The sequence below is a fragment of the Scyliorhinus canicula genome, chromosome 3, assembly GCF_902713615.1.
Source record: "Scyliorhinus canicula chromosome 3, sScyCan1.1, whole genome shotgun sequence".
Classification (NCBI taxonomy): Eukaryota; Metazoa; Chordata; class Chondrichthyes; order Carcharhiniformes; family Scyliorhinidae; genus Scyliorhinus; species Scyliorhinus canicula.
Window position 1 is genome coordinate 52137460 of NC_052148.1, and position 25986 is coordinate 52163445.

At 44.1% G+C, this 25986-nt stretch overlaps 1 protein-coding gene across 1 annotated transcript in view; it reads right to left on the bottom strand.

Annotated features, from left to right (window-relative positions):
- LOC119963619 (methyl-CpG-binding domain protein 2-like) overlaps positions 1 to 25986 on the bottom strand; it is a 168150-nt gene that overhangs the window by 82742 nt on the left and 59422 nt on the right. Inside the window, 1 exon segment of the mRNA XM_038792950.1 lies at positions 17288 to 17425. Coding sequence (XP_038648878.1) covers positions 17288 to 17425 — 138 coding nt within the window.

Genomic DNA, 25986 nt, shown 5'->3' on the forward strand with positions numbered 1-25986 from the left:
TGGGTCATTTCTCAAACAACGACGAATGAGAATACAGAAGGGAGATGGATCACTTGGTTGCATGGTGTACCGAAAACAACCTCTCACTAAACGTTGGAAAGACCAAAGAACTGATCATCGACTTCAGGAAGCATAGTATGACACACACACGTGTGCATCAATTACTCAGAGGTGGAGATGGTCGATAGCTTTAAGTTCCTGGGGGTCACCATCACCAACAGTCTGTCCTGGTCCACTCACATTGATACAACAGTCAAGACATCCCAACAATGTCTCTACTTCCTATGGAAGCTAAAGAAATTCAGCATGTCTGCATTGACTCTCACATACTTCTACAGATGTGCCATAGAGAGCATCCTATCCGGCTGCATCACAGCTTGGTATGGCAACTGCTCAGCCCAAGATCGCAAGAAACTGCAGAGTGTGGTGAACTCAGCCAAACGCATCATACAAGCTTGTCATCCTGCCACTGATTTTATCTACACCTCCCGCTGCCTCAGGAAGTCAGACCTCATTGTCAGAGACCCCACACACCCAGGCTTTGCCCTCTTCCAGACCCTTCCATCAGGCAGAAGATACAGAAGTCTGAAGACCTGCACATCCAGACATAGGAACAGCTTCTTCCCCGCAGCTACTAGACTCATCAATAACTCTCCATTGGACTTATATGTTCCCTGTAAGAACACTATTCACGATGCCCTATGCTGCTTTTGTTTGGCCCTTGTTCCGTACTGTAACCAATCACTATTTGTTGATGCACCATTTGTCAATATACTCTGTCAATTACTCTTTTGCCTATTATGTGTGTACTGTGTACACTCCCTTAGCTGCATAAACATACTTTTCACTGTAATTTGGTACATTTGACAATAAATATCAATCAAAATAAATCAATAATAGCATATGACCTGCCCTATCTCCATGGTAACCAGGCCACACAGGCTCACCAGTCGCAGACCCAGTCGCAGGTCCAGGCAGACCCAGCCGCATGCCAAATGTTCCATTTTCATTGCTAAATTTTAACTTCAACTCACCTCCTGACTCCCCAAAACCTGTCTATCGTCCACATGGCGCAAGTCAGAGGCGAGATGGGATACCCTTTATGCCTGGATGAGTGCAGCTCCTACAACACTTGACACCATCCAGGCCAAAGCAATGCACTTGATTGCTACTCCTTCCACAAGTATTCACTCCCTCCACCACCGATGCACAGTGGCAGCAGAGCGCGGGAGCTACAAGATGCACTGCAGGAACTCACCATGGTCCTTTGATAGCACCTGCCTACCCCACTACCACTGCCATCTATAAGGATAAGGGCATCAGTTGCACGAGAACACCACCACCTAGAAGTTCCCAGACAAGCCCTTCACCATCCTGACTTGTAAATATATTGACATTCGTTCACTGTCACTGGGTCAAAATCCAAGAACTCCTTCCCTAACAACACTGTAGGTGTACCTACACCATGCTAGGGGCTGGTTTAGCACAGTGGGCTAAACAGATGGCTTGTAATGCAGAATAATGCCAGCAGCGTGGGTTCAATTCCCATATTGGCCGCCCTGAACAGGAGCTGGAATGTGGCGACTTGGGGCTTTACACAGTAACTTCATTGAACCCTATATGTGACAATAAGTGATTATTATTATTATGGTGACTACAACGGTTCAAGAAAGCAGCTCACCTTCCCAAGGGCAATAAGGGATTGACAACAAATGTTGGCTTAGCCAGTAACACTCAATCCCACTAATGAATTTAAAAATTAACAGGAGATGAATTGTTATAATCTGAGATTGATAGATTAGTTAACCAAATATATTGAAGGGACAAAGGACAAAGGTGGATATATGGGGTTAGATCACTGAAAGATTATGAACACATTGAAAGTGAAGAGCTTTCCTAATATAATTCTTGTTCCTATGTTCAGGCAAGTCAAAGCTGTCAATTTAGAAGGAAATTTACTACTGGATCCTGGAATTGGAAAATAATTATTGAAATGCATTTTTGAAGGATAAAAAGGAATTTTCAAAATCGTAGATACTGCAGTGCTGAGAGAAATACAAACTAAAACAGGGAGTGCAGCGTGGAGCCTCTTTATGATACACAAATCTGAAAAATGTCTCCAACACAGAAGTCAGACCATATCCACGTTCTGGCACTTGTTTCAAATAAAAATAATTGCTTTATATTAAGCGCATGAGAACTTGGTTTAGTTAACTGCCTGAATTAGAGAGTTGAGCATAAAATCTGGACTGACAGTTCAGTGAGGTACTGAGGAAATGCCCAATTCGTTCCATTTTGGGAATGCCATCTTTCAGAAATGTCAAACCAATAAAACATCTGACAGTTCAATAAGATAAAAAACATCCAAAATAAATAGCACCAAAACAAACAGGTACATCATTGTTTGTGGAACCACGTTAAACATAAAATGGCTGCCACAACTGATAAAGCAACAGTGAATTTACTTCTCAATAACCATCAATTAACTCATTTGAGACATGTTTGCTGATGTACTAATATAAAGTTTAACCTTCACCAGTATATGATTTTATTCTGGATGGGTAGGCCTTTTTTTTTCAAACAAATCTTTGGTTCTGACAAATTTTGTTTTTAATCAGGTAGATCTGGATAACAGAACAATTCTCCGATATGAAGTACAACTCAGACCTTATGGACTGGTCTGAGCTGGTAAATCTAGGAAGAGGAAAACATTTTCTATGCTATATTTACTACAATGCACCTTTAGAGACACCTATTGGTAACTTGGTGCTACACCAATAGTGATCTTCGATATACTGAATTTTTACAAATCCATTTGCAGGATGCGGGTATCACTGGCTAGGTCAGCATTTGTTGCCCACCCCGAGTTACCCTTCAGAAGGTGGTAGTGAACTGCCTTCTTGAACTGCTGCAGCCTCGGAGGTATAAATACACCCACAGTGCTGTGAGGGAGGGAATTCCAGGATTCTGACCCAGCGACAGTGAAGGAACAGCTGGGTTTGTCATTGTTGTTTTTGGTGCCTAGGCCGATGCCTGGTAGTCCATCCGGTTTCATTCCTTTTTTGGTTTCTTTGGAGCGGTGGAATACAACTGTGTGACCCGCTGGGTCATTTCAGAGGGTAGTTAAAGAGTCAACCGTTGTCGGTCACATGTAGGCAGGTAAGGACAGCAGATTTCCTTCCTTTAATGGGATATTAGTGGGCTTTTAGTCAGTCAGATTTTTATGACAATCGTCAATGATTTAGTGTTTTTGAGTTTAAATTCCACCATCAATCATGGTGGTATTTGAACCCAGGTCCTCAGGATTACGCTCAGTCTCTGGATTACCGATCCAGCGACAATACCACTGTGCCACCACCCTCCCTTGGTGTAGAACAAGCTCTCCTAGTGAAACTCAAAAGTAAACTGCATACTTAAAATTCTGAACTATTCAGAATAGGGTAACCCTCCAACCTGACCACAATGCACAAAAATTAGCTTTGCTATAAGTTGTTAAACTGATCCAAAGAGAATATGTCATGTTGATTTTAACCTTTACCATTCCATGTTAAGAAAGGCAAAATTATTTCTCATTTCTCATGATTGTTGTATCTACAGCAGAATATATAGTTAACAGTTAAAATTAGATTGCTAGCTACCAAGTGTTTATTTTCGTGTAAAAGTAGAGATGCAGTAAAAATATAATTGAATATTTTACACAGTGTTTATTATAATAATAATCTTGCCTGCTCGGGTACACAGAGGGAGAATTCAGAATGTCCAATTCGACTAACAAGCACGTCTTTTGGGACATATGGGAGGAAACCGGAGCACACGGAGGAAACCCACGCAGACACGGGGAGAACGTGCAGACTCCGCATAGACAGTGACCCAAGCCGGGAATCGAACCCGGGTATCTGGCGCTGTGAAGCAACTGTATTAACCACTGTGCTACTGTGTTGCAAATGCACAGAAGATTGATAAGAGTTTGGAAAGACAGTTGGTTTCAGGTATTCTCCTCCAAGACCACATATCTGAGAAGAGTTTAATCTCACCTCCCCTCTCCCCAAGCTCTCAACATAAAAGCATCCTCCATGCAGGTTAGAAATTTGCGCACTTTGATGCATTCCTAGTCTACAGGTTCAGGAATTGAGCACTAATCTAAACTGACACTGTGTGCAGTATTCTGGCAAATTCTGCAATGTAAGAGGTGCCAGCTTTCAGATGAGATGCTCAACTCAGGCATGCCTGCCTGTTCAGACAAACAAAAAATGTCATGACATTAGATAATACTAGAAAGAAATGAAGTATGGACAGTTTGCATGGATTTCCAAAGAAAAGGCAATAGCCGCCAACAGTTCCTTCAGGAAATAACCTTATTGGTATGGGAAATACATTGCATGGTCTCTCCATATAACTTTCTAATGGACATTTGCCGAATGGTAAATGTCCATTTTGTTGGTAAAATAAAGGCGCGTGGTATTATAGAATATAAAATAAATGCATTATATAAACTATATCTTCATGTTTACATGGAAAATTACTTTACCTCGAAAATTAATTCTTACTTGTGTGATAAGTTCTGTTTTGCATTTAACCTTGGAACAAGAGGAAATAATTGGGAACATAGGGGTGTTTAACCATAGGATTAAGCAAAATGCAGTCTGACTTCCTGAGGCCACGGGAGGTGTATAAAGAATCAATGTGGGTGTGGCGAGCTTGTGTTGAGTTCATCACACTCTGCAGCTTCTTGCGATCTTGGACCGAGCAGTTGTCATACCAGGCTGTGATGCAGCCGGATAGGATGCTCTCTATCGCACATCTGTAGAAGTTTGTGAGGGTCGATGCAGACAGGCCAAATTTCTTCAGCTTCCGTAGGAAGTAGAGACGCTGTTGGGCTTTCTTGACTGTTGCATCAATGTGAGTGGATCAGGACAGACTATTGAGGATGGTGACCCCCAGGAATTTAAAGCTATCGACCATCTCCACTTCGGAGCCATTGATGTAGACGGGAGTGTGTGTCGTGCTACACTTCCTGAAGTCGATGATCAGTTCCTTGGTCTTTCCGACATTTAAAGAGAGGTTGTTTTCGGTACAGCATGCAACCAAGTGATTTATCTCCCTCCTGTAGTCTGATTCGTCGTTGTTTGAGATACGGCCCACCACAGTCGTATCATCCACAAACTTATAGATTGAGTTGGAGTTGAATCTTGCCACAAAGTCATGTGTGTATAGGGAGTACAGTAGAAGACTGAGCACACATCCTTGCGGGGCCCCGGTGTTGAGGACTATTGTGGAGGAGTTGCTGTAGTCTCTCCTGACAGATTGCGGTCTGTTGGTGAGGAAGTCAAGGATCCAACTGCACAGGGAGGGGTCAAGTTCAAGATTGCATAGTTTGGTTATTAGTCTTGTCGGGATAATGGTGTGGAAGGCGGAGCTGTAGTCGATGAACAGCAGTCTTACATAGGTGTCCTTGTTGTTGAGCTGTTCAGGTGTTGATTGTAGAGCCAGGGAGATAGCATCTGCTGTGGACTGGTAGCAGTGATAAGCAAACTGCAGTGGATCGAGACCATCTAGGATGCTGGCAGTGATCCGTCTCATGACTAGCCACTTGAAGCATTTCATGATAACAAACGTCAGGGCCACCAGTCGGTAGTCGTTGAGGCAGGCTACCTTATTCTTTTTTGGTACTGGTATTATGGTGGCCTTCTTGAAGGAGGTGGGGACCTCAGAGCGGAGGAGTGAGGTGTTGAAGATATCTGTGAATGCACTCGCCAGCTGGTCTCCGCAGGCTCCAAGTATTCGCCCAGGGACTCCGTCAGGGCCCTTCGCTTTCCGCCTTGTAGATGGTAGTCAGTCAAGTATCACAGTCTTAGCTCTGTCCTTATAGCCACATTACACATGACTGATCTAGACGAGCAGCACGGTGGCAAAGTGGATTAGCCCTGCTGCCTCACGGCACCGAGGTCCCAAGTTCGATCCCGGCTCTGGGCCACTGTCCGTGTGGAGTTTGCACATTCTCTCAGTGTTTGCCTCCACAACCCAAAGGTGTGCAGGCAAGGTGGACTGGCCACGCTAAATTGCCCCTTAATTGGAAAAAATGAATTGGGTATTCTAAATTTTAAAATAAAAAAAATTAAAAATTAAGAAAAAAACAATGACTGATCTAGTTAAGCTTCGGCTTAGTGATGACCCCAAGAATTTTGATGGTTGGTAGTTCAATGATGGTATAGTTGCTGAAGGTCAGGATTGACCTTGCCTGGTACTTCAGAAGGGTAATGTTAGGAAAGAAGTGTCAGTATTTTGACCCAGTGACAGAGAAGGAACATCAATATATTTCCAGGTCAAGATGACATGTGGTTTGGGGAAAGCTTGCAGATGTTGGTGTTCCCCTGCATCTACATCCTTGTCTGCCTAAGTGATAAAGGTCAGGTGTTTGGAAGGTGCTGTTGCAGGAGGCTTGACAAAGTCGCTGCAGTGCACTTGTATTTGTTACATGCTGCTGCTACTGTGCGTTTATTGTGAAGGAAGTGAAGTCAGTGTAAGCTGCTTTGTCCTGGGTGGTATCAAGCTTCTCAAATGTTGTTGGAGCTGCACTCTGAGGCAAGTAGAGTATTCCATCACACTCCTGACTTGTGCCTTGTTGGTGGTGGACAGGCTTTGGGGAGTGAGGTGGTAACTTAATCTCTACAGACGTCCCAGCCTCTGACTCATTCTTGTTTAGCCACAATGCTTAGATGGCTGGTCCAATTAAACTCTGGTTAATGGTAACCCCCCGCCCAAGGATGTTGATAGTGGGTGATTCAGCGATGGCAATACCATTGAATGTCACAGGGAGATGGCTAGATTCTCCCTTGTTGGAGATGTTCATTGCCTGGCACTTGTGTGGCATGAATATTACTTGCTACTTATCAACTCCAAGCCTGAAATGTTGCTCAGGATTTGCTGCATATGGACATGAACTGCTTTAGCATCTGAGGAGTGACGAATGGTAAACACTTTGTAATTGTCAGTGAACATCCCCACATCTGACTTAATGATGGATGAAAGGTCATTGATAAAGCAGCTGAGAGGGTGGGCCTAGGATACCCTGAGGAACTCCTGCGGCAATGTCTGGGACTTAGATGTTATACCTTCAACAGCCACAACCATTTTCCTTTGTGTTCAGTATGACTCTAACCAGTAGAGACTTTTCCTAGATTCCCACTGACCTCAGTTTTCCTAAGGTTCATTCATGCTACCCTCGGCCAAATGCGACCTTCATGTCAAGGGCGGTCATTCTCAACTCACCTCTGAAATGTAGCTCTTTTCTCCATGATTGACACAGTAAGAAGTCTTCCAACACCAGATTAAAGTCCAACAGGTTTGTTTCAAACACCAGCTTTCGGAGCACTGCTCCTTCCTCAGGTGAATGAGCAGTGCTCCGAAAGCTAGTGTTTGAAACAAACCTGTTGGACTTTAATCTGGTGTTGGAAGACTTCTTACGTGCTCACCCCAGTCCAACGCCGGCATCTCCACATCATGGTTTCCATGATTGAACCAAGGCTGCAATGAGGTCAGGAGCTGAGTGACCCGGGCAGAAGCCAAACTCAGCATCCATGAGCAGATTTTGCTGTGTAAGTGGTGTTTGATAATACTGTCGACAACCTTTCCATCACTTTGTTGATGATCATGAATAGACTTACATTGACCCACGTGGGACCGAAAAAACGATGGCAGCAAGACTCCACCACCAGCCAGGTCCATTGTAATTTCTTTACTCCAATCCACGTGGTGTCCCACTCCTGAAGCTCCCCCACAAAACTACCAGGTCCAAGTCTTCTGCAGTCGGCCCCATCATCTTTTTCCCATCTTGTGGTGTCTGTTCTACTGCCACTCTGGTGGGGCATACATCCAGGTGGTAAAATAAGCATTCAGCCAGCCTTGCGTATCTTTCAGTCATAATAACCTGCAGACACTTCTGCAATACTTCTTCATTGATGTTGTCTCTCCATGTAATGCCCAGGATCGTGCATAGACAATATTGGTGAAAAGATGTCCAACGTGCGTGGCATTTTTGCTGTTCCCTTCCATGTCTCGTTGGCATTCATTGCGATTGGTACTAGTATGGACGTGTAGAGTCAGGTTTCGATGCCCAGAAGGTGGGGAGCCATTGGAAGACCGATGCCGCTTTGCTAATTCTCATGTGGTTGCTGATCTCTGACATCACCCTCCCTGGAGAGGTTACTTCCCAATGGATAATGGTTTATGCCCTTGCTGTTCAGTTGCCCGATGGTGATGGGAGGTCCTTGTTGCCATCCAGTTGTCATCGTCTTTCTCTTCTTGCAGCTGATGCATAGACCAGCCTTGGTGCCGGGCCTCGCCAGATGGTCAGGAGGCAGCACGGTGGTACAGTGGTTAACATTGCTGCCTATGGCACTGAGGACCCAAGTTCGAATCCCGGCACTGGGTCACTGTCCGTGTATGTTCTCCACGTGTTAACACAAAGATGTGCAGGATAGGTGGATTGGTCACGCTAAATTGCCCCTTAATTGGAAAAAGATAATTGGGTACTCTAAATTTATTTTTTTTAAAAGACTGGCGGTCATGGGTAGCATGGTGGCACATGGGGCCAGGGACCTGGGTTCTATTTCAACTCTGTGTGCCTGCATGGGTTTCCTCCCACAGCCCAAAGATGCACAGGTTAGGTGGATTGGCCATGATAAATTGCCCCTTAATGTCAAAGGTTAGGTGGAGTTATGGAGTTACAGGGATAGGGCAGGGGAGTGGGCCTAATAGAATGCTCTCTCAGAGGGTTGATACAGACCAGATAGGCTGAATGGCCTCCTTTAGCACTGTAGAGATTCAATGCCATTAGATGATGAGTAATTCTTTGGCAGCAAGGTGATATATTCTCCAAACTCCAGGTCCATAAACTGGTGGGGTTGCCCTGGGATGCCCAAGTCTGCGCCCACCACATGTTGACCATGTCATAATCCATAACCAAAAGGACGAGGAGGTCTGGGGAGCGCATGCAGCCTTGCCATACTCATGTGATGGTGAAGGAGTCCATCATGCCCATGCTGTTTTGACACATTAAAAAATCTTAAACCGCCACTCCAGCTGAAGATGTTAATATATAGCTGTGGGATTCTCTACCAGAGTAACTGCCATTGGATACTATCAATGGTCTCCTGAAATCAACAAAGTTGATAACAAGTGGCTTCTAGGTTCTATTCTATTATGTTCCTGAGCATAAATATCTACTCATTCCATGATCTGTCAACATGGAAACCCTTCATGAAGGGTACTGTCTACTTCTGCTTTCAATCTGTTGAACAGTGCCATGCTAACAGCTGTGTTATACCCCTCCAGTTGACACAGTCAATGAAGTTCCCGGCCTTTGAAAGCTTGACAATGACGCCTTGCCTCCAGTCATCTGGGACATTCGCTGCAGTCCAGATCACATTGAAAGGTCCATGCTTGCTGTGTTTCAATAGTTCTGCTGGTATCCCATCATTTCCAGGTGCAGTGTAGCTCTTCAGCCTCTTGATGGTTCTTTGGACCTCTGGTTCGACAATTTTTCCCAGGCTAACATTCAACTATTGAGGTGTGATGTGGTCATTGAACTCAATATGGAGCTGGGCTGTTTGAGGATCTCCCCAAACTGTTCCATCTAACTTCCTCCTACTCCTCATCCATCAAGAGTGTCCTACCGCCCTAACCAATCAGTTCCCATTCAATCCTGTACAGTATCTTTCAATCATTCCAATTTGCTGTTGTTGCCTCCCTGCCTTTTAACTCTACCCATTCCCATTTGTCTCTTCTGCTGAATTTTGTCACAGCTTTATCCAGTCTTCTGTACTTCTCATTGTCTTCTCACCTTTTTCAACATTCTTTTCCTGGCCCCTCTTGCTCTTCACCAGTTTTGTTTCACCAGTCAACCTCCACAATGAGTCAGTGACCCATCGTCCTTTGTTTGTTCTCCTCTCCTTCAGTGTGCACTTACGATCCCAGGGCATACAAGGCTATGGGCCTCCAAGTGCTGGAAATTGGGGTTAGAATAGTTTTAGTTGTTTTTTTTTGGATGGCGGAGACAGGATGGGCCGACGGGTCTTTTCTGTGCTGGATGACTCGATGACTCCTGTTTTTTTTCTTAATTTAGAGTACCCAATCCTTTATTTATTTCCAATTAAGGGCAATTTAGTGTGGCCAATCCACCAACCCGGCACATCTTTTTGGATTGTGGGGGCAAGACCCTTGCAAACACGGGGAGAAGTGCAAACTCCACATGGATAGTGACCCGGGACCATGATCGAACCCGGTTCCTCGGCACCATGAGGTAGCAGTGCTAACCACTGCGACACGTGCTCCCTGCTTATGACTCCTGTCTGATGGCGAATTCTGCATTCTCTTTAATCCTTCTCTTGAAGATTTCCCACTGATCCTCAACATGGCCTGACTTCATTAGTACATTGAATCTGTTGGAGGGGTCAGCTGGAAACTGCCTGCCATGTCTTATCTTTCAGTTTCACCATTGCAAATGGCCATTGTAACTTTGAGAGATTAGATGGATGGACAGGAATTAACCAGGTTGGATTTGACCTGCTGTGTCATTTTCCACATAGCCAGGTAGATGCTAGCATTGTAAATATACTGGAATATCTTGGCTTCAGCCGCGGCTGATTCTGGAGCACAAGTTCTGTGCACTATTGCTGGAATGTTGTCAGGGCCCAAAGCATTTGCAGTATCTAATACCTTCAGTTGTCCCTTGATGTCACATGGAGTAATCAAATTGGCTGAAGACTGGCATCTGAGAGTCTGGAAGCCGAGATAGATTGTCCACCCAGCACTTCTGGATGAAGATGGCTGTAAATGCTCCAGTCTTGTCCTTTGCACTGACGTGCTGGGCTCCCCCATCATTGAGGATGAGGATATTTGTGTAACCCCCCACCTTGTTAGTTGGAATTCTCTTGAGCAGTGTAAGCTCAATCATTGATTATGTTCTTGACTGATCGACAGATTACTAGATGCTACTGGCATCCGGGGACATGGGGATAGCAGAGGAAAAGAGTTTTGAAGTAAACCGCCAGCCAAAATCGCTCTCGGGCGGGAGGCAGTAATCACCAAGAGGTTTCCTTATCCATGTTTTACTGATGTCATGAGACTTCATGGGGTCCAAAGTCAATGTTGAGTACTCCCAGGGAAACTCTCTCTTGACTGTATACCATTGTGCCGTCATGTCTGTCCCACCAGCCATAGATTCAGAAAATGATCATAGCATCTGGGATATTGTCTGTAAGGTAGGATTTGCAGCAGGTTGTTGCTTGACTACTCTGTGGGGCAGCTCTCCCAATTTTGACACAAGTCCCCAGATGTTAGTCAGCAGGACTTTGCAGGTTTGACACGCTCAGTGTGCTAGCGCCATTTCCGGTGCCGCGGTGGACTGTTTGGTTTAATTCCTTTTCGGTTATGGTTGAGGACAAACAAGTGGTTTGCTCGACCAATTCAGGAGGACATTTAAGAGTCAACCACATTATTGTGGATCTGGGGTCACATCTCAGTAAGGACATAAAGTAAGGACAGCAGATTTAAGACATTAGGGAGGCAGTGGCATAGTGATAATTGTCGCTGGTCTAATAATCCAGAGACCCAGAATAATGATCTGGGGACCCGGGTTTGAATCCCACCATGGCAGGTGATGGAATCTAAACTCAATAAAGTATCCAGAATTAAAAGTCGGAAAAACCCATCTGGTTCACTAATGTCTTTCAGGGAAGGAAATCTGCTGTCCTTACCTGGTCTGGCCTACATGTGACTCCAGACCAATAGAATGTGGTTGACTCTTAACTGCCTCCTCAAGGGCAATTAGGGATGGGTAATAAATGCCAGCGCTGCCTGCGGCGCCGACGTTCAATGTATTAATAAAAAGATGGATTTATACTTTCACCATCACTGGGACTACCTTTTATATTATTTTTTTTTAAATATTTTTATTCTCCATTTTCATATTTTCTTCAGAATTTACACCCCACCAACAAACAGTAAACGGTAAAGAATACAATGTCAATCCCCTTATTAACAACAATCCCATCCTCCCAACAACCCCCAAACAACAGCCCACCTGACAATATAAGCATCAAGTAAGACCTCCCAAGGAGGAAAAAATGGGAAAAAGAAAAAGGAATCAGGAATCACCTATGGTCACGGTTGACATAGATAGTCCATCCCCCCAACTTCCCCCCCCCCAATATTCAACGCCATGAATGACACCCATGAATTATAGACAACCCCCCCATCCCCCCCTCCCAGGCTCCTCCCCTCCACTTCCTCTTGTAAACTCCTCCCCCAACCTCGGTTCCTTCCCCCAACTTTTCACCTCGGCTAGACTTACCGAAACATGTTCTACCAGGCTCCAATAGCCGCAACCCCTACCCCCACCTCACTCCCGTTCACTGGCCGGCTTAAACCAGCCAGCGTGGAGGCCTCCGCTGGGGTCTCCTCCTCCCTTGCCTGGTCCCAAGAAAACCAAGAAATCCCCTTTAGCACACAACCGCAGCATACACACCCAAGCCCCAAAGAACCATCATTGCAAATGAAAGTCCCAACTCTTCCCTTGTCCAAACATACAGCGTTGACTCATTTAGTACATACACCAACACAGAGTGAAAAAATAAAGTTACATAAGGCTACATCGGTACACGACCCGCTCTCAGTCCCATTCCTCAATCTGCCACATTCTTTCTGTCTTCACAAACTCCTCCGCCGCTTCCGTCATCCCAAAATAAAAGTCCTTGGATTTGTAGGTCACCCTCAACTTAGCTTGATATACTATGCCGCACTGTACCTTGCTGGTGTACAGTGCCTTCTTCACCCGGCTGAAGGCAGCCTGCCTCCTCGCCAACTCCACCGTAAAGTCCTGGTATATGCGTATACCAGCTCCAGCCCACTGCACAACCCCGCTTCTGCTTTGCCCAGCACAAGGCCTTCTCCCTCACGCTGTACCTAGGGAAACACAGTTACTACTCTTGGCGGCTCATTCGCCTTTGGTATAAGCCTCCACGACCGATGAGCCCGATCCAGTTCGTATCGAGAGGGATCCTCTCCCTCCTCCTCCACCAACATCGTGGCAAAATACTCCGTCGGCCTCGGGCTTTCCACCCTTTGGGCAGACCCACGATCCTCAGATTCTGCCGCCTAGATCTGTTTTCCAGGTCTTCCATTTTGGCTCGCAGACCCTTGATGGCCCCTCCGCAACTCCTTCCCCAGTTGAGGTTCCCCAGGTGAGTTGATCACTGTGCTGTGATAATGCCTCTTCCACTTCCTTCAGTGTCTCACCTTGCTCAGCACCTCCGCCGCTGAACTTGATACCGCCGCCCTCACGAGGGCAATCGCCTCCTCCACCAGCACTTTCAATACCACCCCCATCTCCTTCTTCATCACTTCCATGTACTTTGAGAACTATTTTTCAAGTTCCACAGCCATCACCTTGGTCATGAGCAATGCGGCCTCCCCTGGTGCCCCAGCCTCCGCTTTCCTTCCAGTTCCTGCACTGACTTTTCCACTCACCGGTTGACTTTCATTAACCCCCTTTTTCACAGACTTTTTTCTCCCAAACTTGGACATTTCTCCTCCCTGTGCCTTTACAGCTTTTTCAGCCTCCGTTGCCCCTGGAACCGGGTGTTAAAACCCCAAAATTTCTATTTCCGAGCGGGAGCCCTCCAGTGTGCGGCTGCCTCCCGCACACTGTCACCGGAAGTGTCACCTTTTAAATTCTGGGTTACTTCACTAAATTTAAATATCACCAGCTGTCCTGGTGGGATTTGAACCCGTGCCCCCAAAGCATTAGCCCCGGACCTCTGGGTTACTCGTCCAGTGTCATTACCACCAGACCACCACTTACCCATAAGGAAAGCCATCATACACAGAATCCCATCATTTTCACAGATTTCAAGGCAAATTACACTCATGGAAAAGCAGTAACCTTGTGAGGAAAATTGCTGTTCCAGTGCTCGGAGGGTTAATTCTAACCCGTGGAAGGCAATGGAAAAGGTAAAAACATAAAGGTCTACTGGGTGTGAATTACAAAAAAGGACAGCCACAATCCGAAGAGGAATTTTGGGAGCTACAAAAGATTCCCAATTATCAAATCAGTGGTGCAGATGCTCGTGGCTACCTAATGAGGAAGGCCACAGCTCAATCAGAGTGTGACAAATATTTGTAAAATGCTAATATTTCTAAATGAAGCTGCTTCTGCAAGTAAATGAAGTAAACAACCAAACATCAAGCCTTCAACTTAGTGCATGTTAAGATTGTTACTGCACAGCCTGTCATCCATTATGCTTTGAAATTAAAACAAAAATCAGATGAATAACTGTCAATTTGTTATACTAACAAAACTAAATACAATTTATTAAGAAAGCCACAACGCAATGTCGTAACACAATAACATCTTAATACTTTCTAACTTGAGATATGATGGGCCAACAATCATTCATATAACCCGCTTGAAGAACATTTGAATGAAAGTCACTTATTGTCACAAGTAGGCTTCAAATGAAGTTACTGTGAAAAGTCCCTAGTCGCCACATTTTGGCACCTTTTCAGGGAGGCTGGTACAGGAATTGAACCATGCTGACCTGCCTTGGTCTGCTTTAAAGGCCAGCTCTTTAGCCCTGTGCTAAACCAGCCCCATTTATCTGATGAGAAAATTGGACTTGGTCTTAAGATTCTTGTGCAGAACACAGGCAAATTGGTACTATAGCATTCTGTACAATATTTGGCCTATACTTATCGCTAATCACGTTAAAATCTTTTATGATTTCATATCCAACCAGAAAATGCATACAGCAGCATATTCATCAAAGAAAGTCTTTCTCCCAGATAGTGTGGAATATTATGGTAATATGGCAGTCTCAAAAACAGCATTAGTGAACTAGCAATTTTTTATTCGTGGGCACCGCAGGCTGTGCCAGCATTTATTTCCCATCCTTAATTGCCCTTGAGGGAGTCTGGATTCACATGTAGGCCAGACCAGGTAAGGATGGCAGATCCCACTCCCTGAAGGACATTAGTGAACCAGATGAGTTTTTACGACAATTGACAATGGCTTCATGGTCATCGTTAGACTTTTAAGTACAGATCTTTATTGAATTCAATTTCACCATCTGCAGTGGTGGGATTTGAACCTGGGTCCCCAGAGCATTACTCTGGGTGTCTGGTTTATTGGTCCTGTGACAATCCCACTACACCACCACCTCGCCTTAGCATCCCAATTATGAAATGAGACTTTTCAGCTAAATAAAGTAGAATTGTTTGGAATCACTAGGTTTCGGAGTGCAGCTCCTTCACCACACCTCAGGTGAGAGGCAAGGTTGAGAAGAATAACCTCAGCCAGTACAGGAATAGAACCCACGCTGTTGGTCTCGTGCTGCATCACGAATCAGCTGTTCAGCCAACTGAGTTAAACCGGCCCCCACTAATTGGAAGGCAACAAAGTCATTATCAATTTTTTTTTACTTCAGAAAATTGTGGAATGAGTTATTGAAGTGAATTTAAATGGACAAACTCAATTTCTAGAGAGCAAAAAAAAAGCAGTACTGCAGTTCATCAGACAAGGATTAATTTACTTTAGATAGGTTTGTAATAAGTCACCAATTGATATCCAACAAACATCAAATCAATGGATGGCCTGGCAATCAGCCGAGAAAATCTACCACAGTTAAATATGTCCCAAATTCTAATACAACTATTCTGGAGCAACAAGAACCGGTGATCCTGCTGTCTCCAGTGTTTTGTCTCCTCAACCTAGGACTCTATTTTTAAATACTTTGAGGGACACTTGGGAAATCAGCTCACCTACCAAGCCATATGTCTGGTGAGTCTGTTTGGGTGTGTATATTTTCCGGCTGCCACTCATGTAGATATGGTGGTGACCGTGCCAGCCAATGCCCTGCTGGCTGTGTAACAGAGCTGATGGAAGCTATCATACAAAGAAAGGACGATAGTAAGCCGGGAGAGGGACACAAAGAGGCTGCAAAGGGATACAGGCAAGTTAAGCGTGTAGGGAATAAGGTGGCAGATAGAATAGAATGTTGGGAAATTTTATGTGATTTACATTGGTAGGAAGAATAGAAAAGCAGATTATTTTTTCCAATGGTGAGAAATGTTTAAAATGATGCTGAGAGGTTGCTTCCCCTGGTTGGATAATCTAAACCTAAGGATATACGTAGTAAAGAGCCAATCACTTAAGACTGCAATGAAGAGGAATTTCTTCACTGAAAGGGTTGTGAATCTGTAGAAAATTTTACCTGCAAAAGCATGGATGCTCAGTCACTGAGTATATTCATGGAAGCAATAGATAGTTTTTAGACTGTACAGGGATCGATGAGCATGGGAAAGTAAAATGGAGGTCAAAGATCAGCCACAAACTTATTGAATAGCGTCTCAGGCCGAGTTAGGAATTGGGGAAAATTAATATGAAAAAATGAAACTGGGATAAAACGTAAAAAAGGGAGTTGATAAGGGTAGCTGTCTGAAGAGATTTTGATATACAAATTTGCATTTTAGTGAGAAAAGCCTATGTGAAGAGGGGAAAACAATGGGGTATAGAAGAAGAAAATTCAAAGTGGAGATACAAGGAAATTGGAATGTATAATGCTAAAAGTCAGATCCACAGGATCAAAGGGAAAGAATGAAATGTCCATAGCACAATAACTGGAAAAAGAGAAAGATTAGCAGCTACCTCAAATCCACACCCAACTGGAAAAACAGTCTCCCCCGAAAATAACTTATTGCTAAACGGGCAGCTGGTTAAAATCTAAAACTCGAACCGAGAAGATATTGCATATGTTGAAACTGAAGAAGGTTTTCCCCAAACGTGGCCAAATAACCCTTGCGTGGTAATTATCTGCTGGTTTTAGCTCATAGACTTATATAATATTGGATGTTGTTCAGGAACAAGGGGCATCTCAGTGTTCAGGAAACGTAGGTAGTTGGGTAGTTTCCATGTAAAATTGTGTGTAGTATATTAAAGTCCTACCTATTGTGTGTTTTATTTTCTGTTAAGAAATATTCATTATTAATTGATCACACAACGACTGGACCAATCCTCCCTGGTTTGCATCTTTTTTCTCAGAAAATATGCACAACATGTTGCATGTCAAAGAATACAACTCATTTTGAGGAAAGATAACTAGCCAAATTTAAAAAGCAAGTCATGCTGAAGCTTTAGCAATCTATAAATGAGGAAACTTAAATAAAGTTGCTTTTTTCATGAAGTGCAAATGCTATGTACTAGAAAAACATTTACACAGCATGTTAAACTTACTTGTTGTGGTTGTTCTGTTATTCTCTGCAGTTCTGATCTTACTTTGTTGTTAGGGTGATCTGTAACTTTAGTTACTGGTTGCTTGAAGATGGATGCAGTCTGTCTTATTGGCAGGGTTGTGTTCAAATCTAGTTTGCCCTGTCCAAAGAGAAAGAAAAATTAATGGTTAAAATTGGATTGCACTTTGTTCTTTATACATCATAAATCCCCTGTGCAGAATTCCACACTACGTAGGGAGTAATGGTCTGCTCTTGGGTACCAGCAATGCGTTGTCTGTATAGCACGCAAGTCAGCATTCCAGTCTGACTTTGACTTTTGTTTCTTTGAAGAAGCTAATCAGTTACGCTGGCATCCTCTCAAGGTGCAGTAGGCCAAGATTAGACTGCGCTCAAGACAAATCATTCCATTCCACAACAATATCCTAACAAATAGGAATGTTCCCATGGCAATACACTATTGAATTCTGCAAGAGTTGCCTTTCTAACAAGAAATTTTAAGAAAGGCTGCAGGAAGGCTGTAAGACCCTTGAGATAAGCATTTATTGTGTACAAGACATTCAGATACCTGCACATTAGCTTGCAGTACTAAAAACCCTGTAACTGTATATGAACTGTTAAGCTTCGATACAATCTACATAAGCACACATGACAATCATCCTGGATCCAAAAGCACTTAAAGTTCAAGAGGCAATAGCTTAAGTTTTTCCTTTCAGATTTTCTATCTAAATTAGGATACGTCATTCTGCAGAACATGACATTGCTCAAGAAAACAAGAACTCACTCTATATATTGTTCTTCTATACTTTCCATTCTCCAATTTTCACACTCAGTAATAGTGATATGAAAGTGACACTGACATTTCCCATAATATGACCAAGTCAAACTTAATGTTTAATCCGAAGAACTGAAAATCAGTGGGTCCTAGATCGAGAGTGCAGCCAAGGAGAACATAGAACATAGAACGATACAGCGCAGTACAGGCCCTTCAGCCCTCGATGTTGCACCGACATGGAAAAAACTAAAGGCCATCTAACCTACACTAAGCACTTATCATCCATATGCTTATCCAATAAACTTTTAAATGCCCTCAATGTTGGCGAGTTCACTACTGTTGCAGGTAGGGCATTCCACGGCCTCACCACACTTTGCGTAAAAAACCCACCTCTGACCTATATCTATTACCCCTCAATTTAAGGCTATGTCCCCTCGTGCTAGTCACCTCCACCCGCGGGAGAAGGCTCTCGCTGTCCACCCTATCTAACCCTCTGATCATTTTGTATGCCTCTATTAAGTCACCTCTTAACCTTCTTCTCTCTAACAAAAACAACCTCAAGTCCATCAGCCTTTCCTCATAAGATTTTCCCTCCATACCAGGCAACATCCTGGTAAATCTCCTCTGCACCCGTTCCAAAGTTTCCACGTCCTTCCTATAATGAGGCGACCAGAACTGTACTCAATACTCCAAATGCGGCCGTACTAGAGTTTTGTACAACTGCAACATGACCTCATGGCTCCGGAACTCAATCCCTCTACCAATAAAGGCCATCACACCATAGGCCTTCTTCACAACCCTATCAACCTGGGTGGCAACTTTCAGGGATCTATGTACATGGACACCGAGATCCCTCTGCTCATCCACACGACCAAGAATTTTGCCATTAGCCAAATATTTCTCATTCCTGTTATTCTTTCCAAAGTGAATCACCTCACACTTCTCCACATTAAACTCCATTTGCCACCTCTCAGCCCAGCTCTGCAGCTTATCTATGTCCCTCTGTAACCTGCAACATCCTTCCGCACTGTCTACAACTCCACCGACTTTAGTGTCGTCTGCAAATTTACTCACCCATCCTTCTGCGCCCTCCTCTAGGTCATTTATAAAAATGACAAACAGCAACGGCCCCAGAACAGATCCTTGTGGTACGCCACTCGTAACTGAACTCCATTCTGAACATTTCCCATCAACCACCACTCTGTCTTCTTTCAACTAGCCAATTTCTGATCCACATCTCTAAATCACCCTCAATCCCCAGCCTCTGTATTTTCTGCAATAGCCGACCGTGGGGAACCTTATCAAACGCTTTACTGAAATCCATATACACCACATCAACTGCTCTACCCTCGTCCACCTGTTCAGTCACCTTCTCAAAGAACTCGATAAGGTTTGTGAGGCATGACCTACCCTTCACAAAACCATGCTGACTATCCCTAATCATATTATTCCTATCTAGATGATTATAAATCGTATCTTTTATAATCCTCTCCAAGACTTTACCCACCACAGACGTTAGGCTCACCGGCCTATAGTTACCGGGGTTATCTCTACTCCTTCTTGAACAAAGGGACCACATTTGCTATCCTCCAGTCCTCTGGCACTATTCCTGTAGCCAATGATGACATAAAAATCAAAGCCAAAGGCTCAGCAATCTCTTCCCTGGCTTCCCAGAGAATCCTAGGATAAATCCCATCAGGCCCCGGGGACTTATCTATTTTCACCTTGTCCAGAATTGCCAACACTTCTTCCCTACGCACCTCAATGCCATCTATTCTAATACCCTGGGTCTCAGCATTCTCCTCCACAATATTATCTTTTTCCTGAGTGAATACTGACGAAAAGTATTCATTTAGTATCTCGCTTATCTCCTCAGCCTCCACACACAACTTCCCACCACTGTCCTTGACTGGCCCTACTCTTACCCTAGTCATTCTTTTATTCCTGACATACCTATAGAAAGCTTTTGGGTTTTCCTTGATCCTACCTGCCAAAGACTTCTCATGTCCCCTCCTTGCTCGTCTTAGCTCTCTCTTTAGATCCTTCCTCGCTTCCCTGTAACTATCAAGCGCCCCAACTGAAACTTCACGCCTCATCTTCACATAGGCCTCCTTCTTCCTCTTAACAAGAGATTCCACTTCTTTGGTAAACCACGGTTCCCTTTCCTCCCTGTCTGACTGGTACGTACTGATCAAGAACACGCAATAGCTGTTCCTTGAACAAGCTCCACATATCCAGTGTGCCCAACCCTTGCAGCCTACTTCCCCAACCTACACATCCCAAGTCATGTCTAATGGCATCATAATTGCCCTTCCCCCAGCTATAACCCTTGCCCTGCGGGGTATACTTATCCCTTTCCATCACTAATGTAAAGGTCACCGAATTGTGGTCACTGTCTCCAAAGTATTCACCTACCTCCAGATCTAACACCTGGCCTGGTTCATTACCCAAAACCAAATCCAATGTGGCCTCACCTCTTGTTGGCCTGTCAACATATTGTGTCAGAAAACCCTCCTGCACACATTGTACAAAGAACGACCCATCAAATGTACTCGAACTATATCTTTTCCAGTCAATATTAGGAAAGTTAAAGTCTCCCATAATAACTACCCTGTTACTTGCGCTCTTTTCCAGAATCATCTTCGCCATCCTTTCCTCTACATCTCTAGAAGTATTAGGTGGCCTATAGAAAACTCCCAGCAGTGTGACCTCTCCTTTCCTGTTTCTAACCTCAGCCCATACTACCGCGGAAGAAGAGTCCCCATCTTGCATCCTTTCTGCCACCGTAATACTGTCCTTGACTAGCAGCGCCACACCTCCCCCTCTTTTGCCCCCTTTTCTGACCTTACTAAAACACCTAAACCCCGGAACCTGCAACAACCATTCCTGTCCCTGCTCTATCCATGTCTCTGAAATGGCCACAACGTCGAAGTCCCAGGTACCCACCCATGCTGCCAGTTCCCCTACCTTATTTCCTATACTCCTGGCATTGAAATAGACACACTTCAAACCACCGACCTGAACACTGCCGCCCTCCTGCGAAGTCAAATCTGTGCTCCTGACCTCTCTACTCTCAATCTCCTGTACCCCAAAACTACAATCCAGGTTCCCATGCCCCTGCTGAATTAGTTTAAACCCCCCCAAAGAGTACTAACAAATCTCCCCCCCCAGGATATTGGTGCCCCTTAGGTTCAGATGTAGACCATCCTGTCTATAGAGGTCCCACCTTCCCCAGAAAGAGCCCCAGTTATCCAGAAATCTGAATCCCTCCTGCCTGCACCATCCCTGTAGCCACGTGTTTAATTGCTCTCTCTCCCTATTCCTCGTCTCACTATCACGTGGCACGGGAAACAACCCAGAGATAACAACCCTGTTTGTTCTCACTCCGAGCTTCCATCCTAGCTCCCTAAAGGCCTGCCTGACATCCTTGTCCCCTTTCCTACCTATGTCGTTAGTGCCAATGTGGACTACGACTTGGGGCTGCTCCCCTTCCCCCTTAAGGACCCGAAAAACACGATCCGAGACATCACTTACCCTTGCATCTGGGAGGCAACATACCAAACGCGAGTCTCTCTCGCTCCCACAAAATCTCCTATCTGTTCCCCTGACTATTGAGTCCCCAATTACTAATGCTCTGCTCCTCTCCCCCCTTCCCTTCTGAGCAACAGGGACAGACTCCGTGCTAGAGTCCCGTACCTCATGGCTTACCCCTGGTAAGTCCCCCCCCCCCCCCCCCCCCCCCCCCCCACAAGTATCCAAAACGGTATACTTGTTACTCAGGGGAACGACCGCAGGGTGTCCCTGCACTGACTGCTTCTTCCCAGTCCCTCTTACAGTTACCCATCTATCTCCAGTCTTTGGTGTAACTACTTCCCTGAAGCTCCTACCTATGACCACCTCTGCCTCCCGAATGATCCGAAGTTCATCCAACTCCAGCTCCAGTACCATAACTCGGTCTTGTAGGAGCTGGAGCTGGCTGCACTTCCTGCAGGTAAAATCAGCAGGGACACTAGCAGCATCCCTCACCTCAAACATCCTGCAGGAGGAACATTGCACTACCTTCCCTGCCATCCCACTTAATTTCAACCAAGTTCTGGTAAACAAATATAAAATAAATAAAAAATAATAATATAATATAGCACTTACCTGCTCACACCAATGGGTCTTATTATTAGGTTAGAGGAGGAGGGCGGGTGGGAGACACTATACGTGTAGTGTCTCGGGTATCCTCTCCACCAGAATTTATTGGCTAGGAGAAAATCCTTCCCAGAAGTCCGCGGGTCGTACTTCCGGTTCCCGCCTTATTTGCTCCCACTGGCACCCCGCTGCTCTCAATATGTTCCCTCGCGCTCTTTCACTGACTCAACGCCGCTCTCCTCGCACTCTTTTATCCTGTGTCCCTCTGAACTCCCGCTGCTTTCTGGGCTCTCTCTCTCTCTCTGAACTCCCGCTGCTTTATGGGCTCAGAATTTTATGATTTCAAATAGATTAAATGAGACAAATGACAAAAGTAATTTAAAATAGTTCAGTAAATTAAAGAAAACATAGGATGCAAAATAAATTCAGGGGAACTGGATTAGAAAACAATGCCAGCAGTTGTAGAATTTACCAATTTTCTTTAAAAATGTTTATGGTACTTTATTAATGAACCAATTAAGCTGAGTACAGTAACAATGCATATGTGTAAAAGGTCGTTCTTTCAGGGTCAATAGGGGACAACTGGTCAATCTCTGCAGCAGAGATAGAGAATCTGGTGAACTGGTACAACGACAACAATCTCTCCCTCAATGTCAACAAAACGAAGGAGATTGTCATCGACTTTAGGAAGTGTAGAGGAGAACATGCCCCTGTCTACATCAATGGGAACAAAGTAGAAAGGGTCGAGAGCTTCGTGTTTTTAGGTGTGCAGATCGCCAACAGCCTGTCTTGGTGCCCCCATGCCGACACTATAGTTAAGAAAACCCACCAACGACTCTACTTTCTCAGAAGACCAAGGAAATTTGGCACGTCAGCTACAACTCTAACCAACTTTTACTGATACATCATTGAAAGCATTCTGGTTGTATCACAGCTTGGTATGGTTCCTGCTCTGTCCAAGACCGCAGGAAACTACAAGAGGTTGTGAATGTAGCACAGTGCTTCACACAAACCAGCCTCCCATCCATTGACTCGGTAGCACAGTGGTTAGCAGAATTGCGTCACAGCTCCAGGGTCCCAGGTTCAATTGGGTCACTGTCTGTGTGGAGTGGAGTCTGCACATTCTCCCCGTGTGAGCTTGGGTTTCCTCCGGGTGCTCCGGTTTAATCCCACAGCCCAAAGATGTGCAGGTTGGGTGGATTGGCGATGATAAATAACGCTTAGCGTTAAAAAAAAAGGTTAGGTGGGGTTGCTGGGTTATGGAGGTAGGGTGGAGGCATGGGCTCAAGTGGGGTGCTCTTTCCTAAGGGCCGGTGCAGATTCAATAGGCCAAATGGTCTCCTTCTGTACTGTAAATTCTATGATTCTATGACTGTCTATTATTCCCGCTGCCTCGGAAAGACAACCAGCATAATTAAGAACCCCACGCACCCTGGACATACTCTCTTCCACCTTCTGAGGCAGGAAAAAGATACAAAGTTTGAGGTCACGTACCAACCGACTCAAAAGCAGCTTCTTCCCGGCTGCCATCAGACTTTTGAATGGGCCTACCTCGTATTAAGTTGATCTTTTCTCTATACCCTAGTTATGATTGTAACATTACGTTCTGTAGTCTCTTCTTCCTTCCCTATGAACGGTATGCATTGTCTGTATAGCATGCAAGAAACAATACTTTTTTCACTGTATACTAATACATGTGGCAATAATAAATCAAATCAAGTAACTACTTATGAGGGTGCCCACAAACTTTTAAAATCATCAACAAACATGAAGGGACCGAGTCTTCTCAGTGAGTGATCAGAGATTAGTGAATAAGTCAATAAAATAACAACTAGACCTTGAGAGTGACCTGTCAGTGACTGGACTTTGTAATCAATATGATCAGTGAAATAACCAAGTACTGAAGAAACTAATGAAATTAAAATAACAGATTGATTAATATTGGTAGAAATATCAAGATGGACAAAAGGCCTGTTAAGCACACAAGAGAATACATCATCAAATAAGTGCAAACCTTATTCTACCAATTCTACCAAACAACCTACACAAAAGTTGTAGGGGAAAATGGGGAAGGGATACATTGACATAAAACAAGAAAACACAGAAACACAGCTAATTGGTGTTCAGAGGGCCGGAGGTCAAACCCAACAATAAAGCATTTCAATGCAACAATACAGCAACTGGACAAGAAATAATAACTGTAAGAGATGTAAATGGGCTCGAAATAACGGATAAAAGTAGAATAGCAAATCTTCTGACTCTTATTTGCATATAAATTACAGCACAGAAATAGTCCATGCAGTCCTACCAGCCCATGTTGAATTTTATCTACCACACTCCAGATGTAAACACCATACACGCAGCCTGCTCCCATATATCCATTTACAGGGTTTCCCTCAACCCCCACACTCGGCCTTCTGTCAAATCACTTACTCTATTTATTCTTCAAAGCTGATAAGCCTCCACTTCATGCAACAACATTAAAATACGTCTTTAAGAAAATGCTCTACCTTAGGTGTTTAAAACATTATGGCGGTAGAAATATTACCTGGACCTCTTGAAGACAATTTTGGAGTGTCGGAAATAGCAGGCCTAATAGAAGGGATAAGAGCCAATATGGTGGCCTTTGCCACATCGATTGCCCAAAGGCGAATATTAGAATGGAAATCCGAACATCCGCCAAGAATATATCGATATGGTTGGGGGATATTGTGGAATTCCTCATACTTGAAAAAAATTACGTTTCCCCTTTTTGGCTCAGATGGGGAATTCTGGACGAGATGGAAACTATTCTTGTCTCTATTAGCAGATCTAATTGTTGCCAGCGGGTAAAGGGAGGGGGGTAGGAGAGATGGGATAACGGAGGAGGAAAAAGCAAATGTTTTAATAGAAATAGGAGAAAAAAATCTCAAATTAGGAGGATTATATTTTGTTTATTTTATTATTGGTTGTTTATATTTTATGTATGATCCTTACTTGAATAAAAATACCTTAAAAGAAAATAAGTCTGCCCTCCAACCTAAATCTCATACATTTAATCTTAAATTCATTACCCCCCCCCCCCCATTTGAGCTCCTCAATCACTCAACAGTCCAATTCTATCTATCCTGTTCAATGCCTGCATTATATAAACAGCTATCAAAACATCCTATGTTCGCCATAGTTCTCCCGTCGTAACCCATTTTTTCCAATTTCCTTCATTTGTGTTTTCTCAACCGAGTGAAACTATGCAAATTCTACTGCTTGAACATTCTTCCAATAGTGTAAAATTCAAAACTACTTCAAATGTTTTCGTACTGATGATTTATACAGATGCATCATTACCTCCCAACTTTTGCTTTCTATACCTCTCAACTGTTACTTCCTATACCTCATATTATGTACCACTCTCAAAGCCTTATGAACTTGAACCCCCAAAATATCTGCTCTTCTACATCACCAGGTCTCTGCCATTCAAAGAAATTCATTAAAAAGTAGCACCTTGTGATTACTGTCACTGAATTGTCTGATATCTTTTGATCATCACATCATCTTATCAATGTAATCTTGCAGCAGGGACCTCAAGAATAATGTACCATACAGTCCGCAGATTTGGATCCTACTTTGTCCTCTATACCCAAATCATTGATGCACACAGTGAACAGAAGCAAAACACTGTGCACCACTCATGGTCCTTGTGCACCCATTCCAGTCCTTGCCTTTATCTCCTACCTGGCTTTCTCCCTTCTAATCAGCAATTCATCTAATTTGATAGATTGTCTTCAATTCCACATAATTCATCCAAAAGTCCA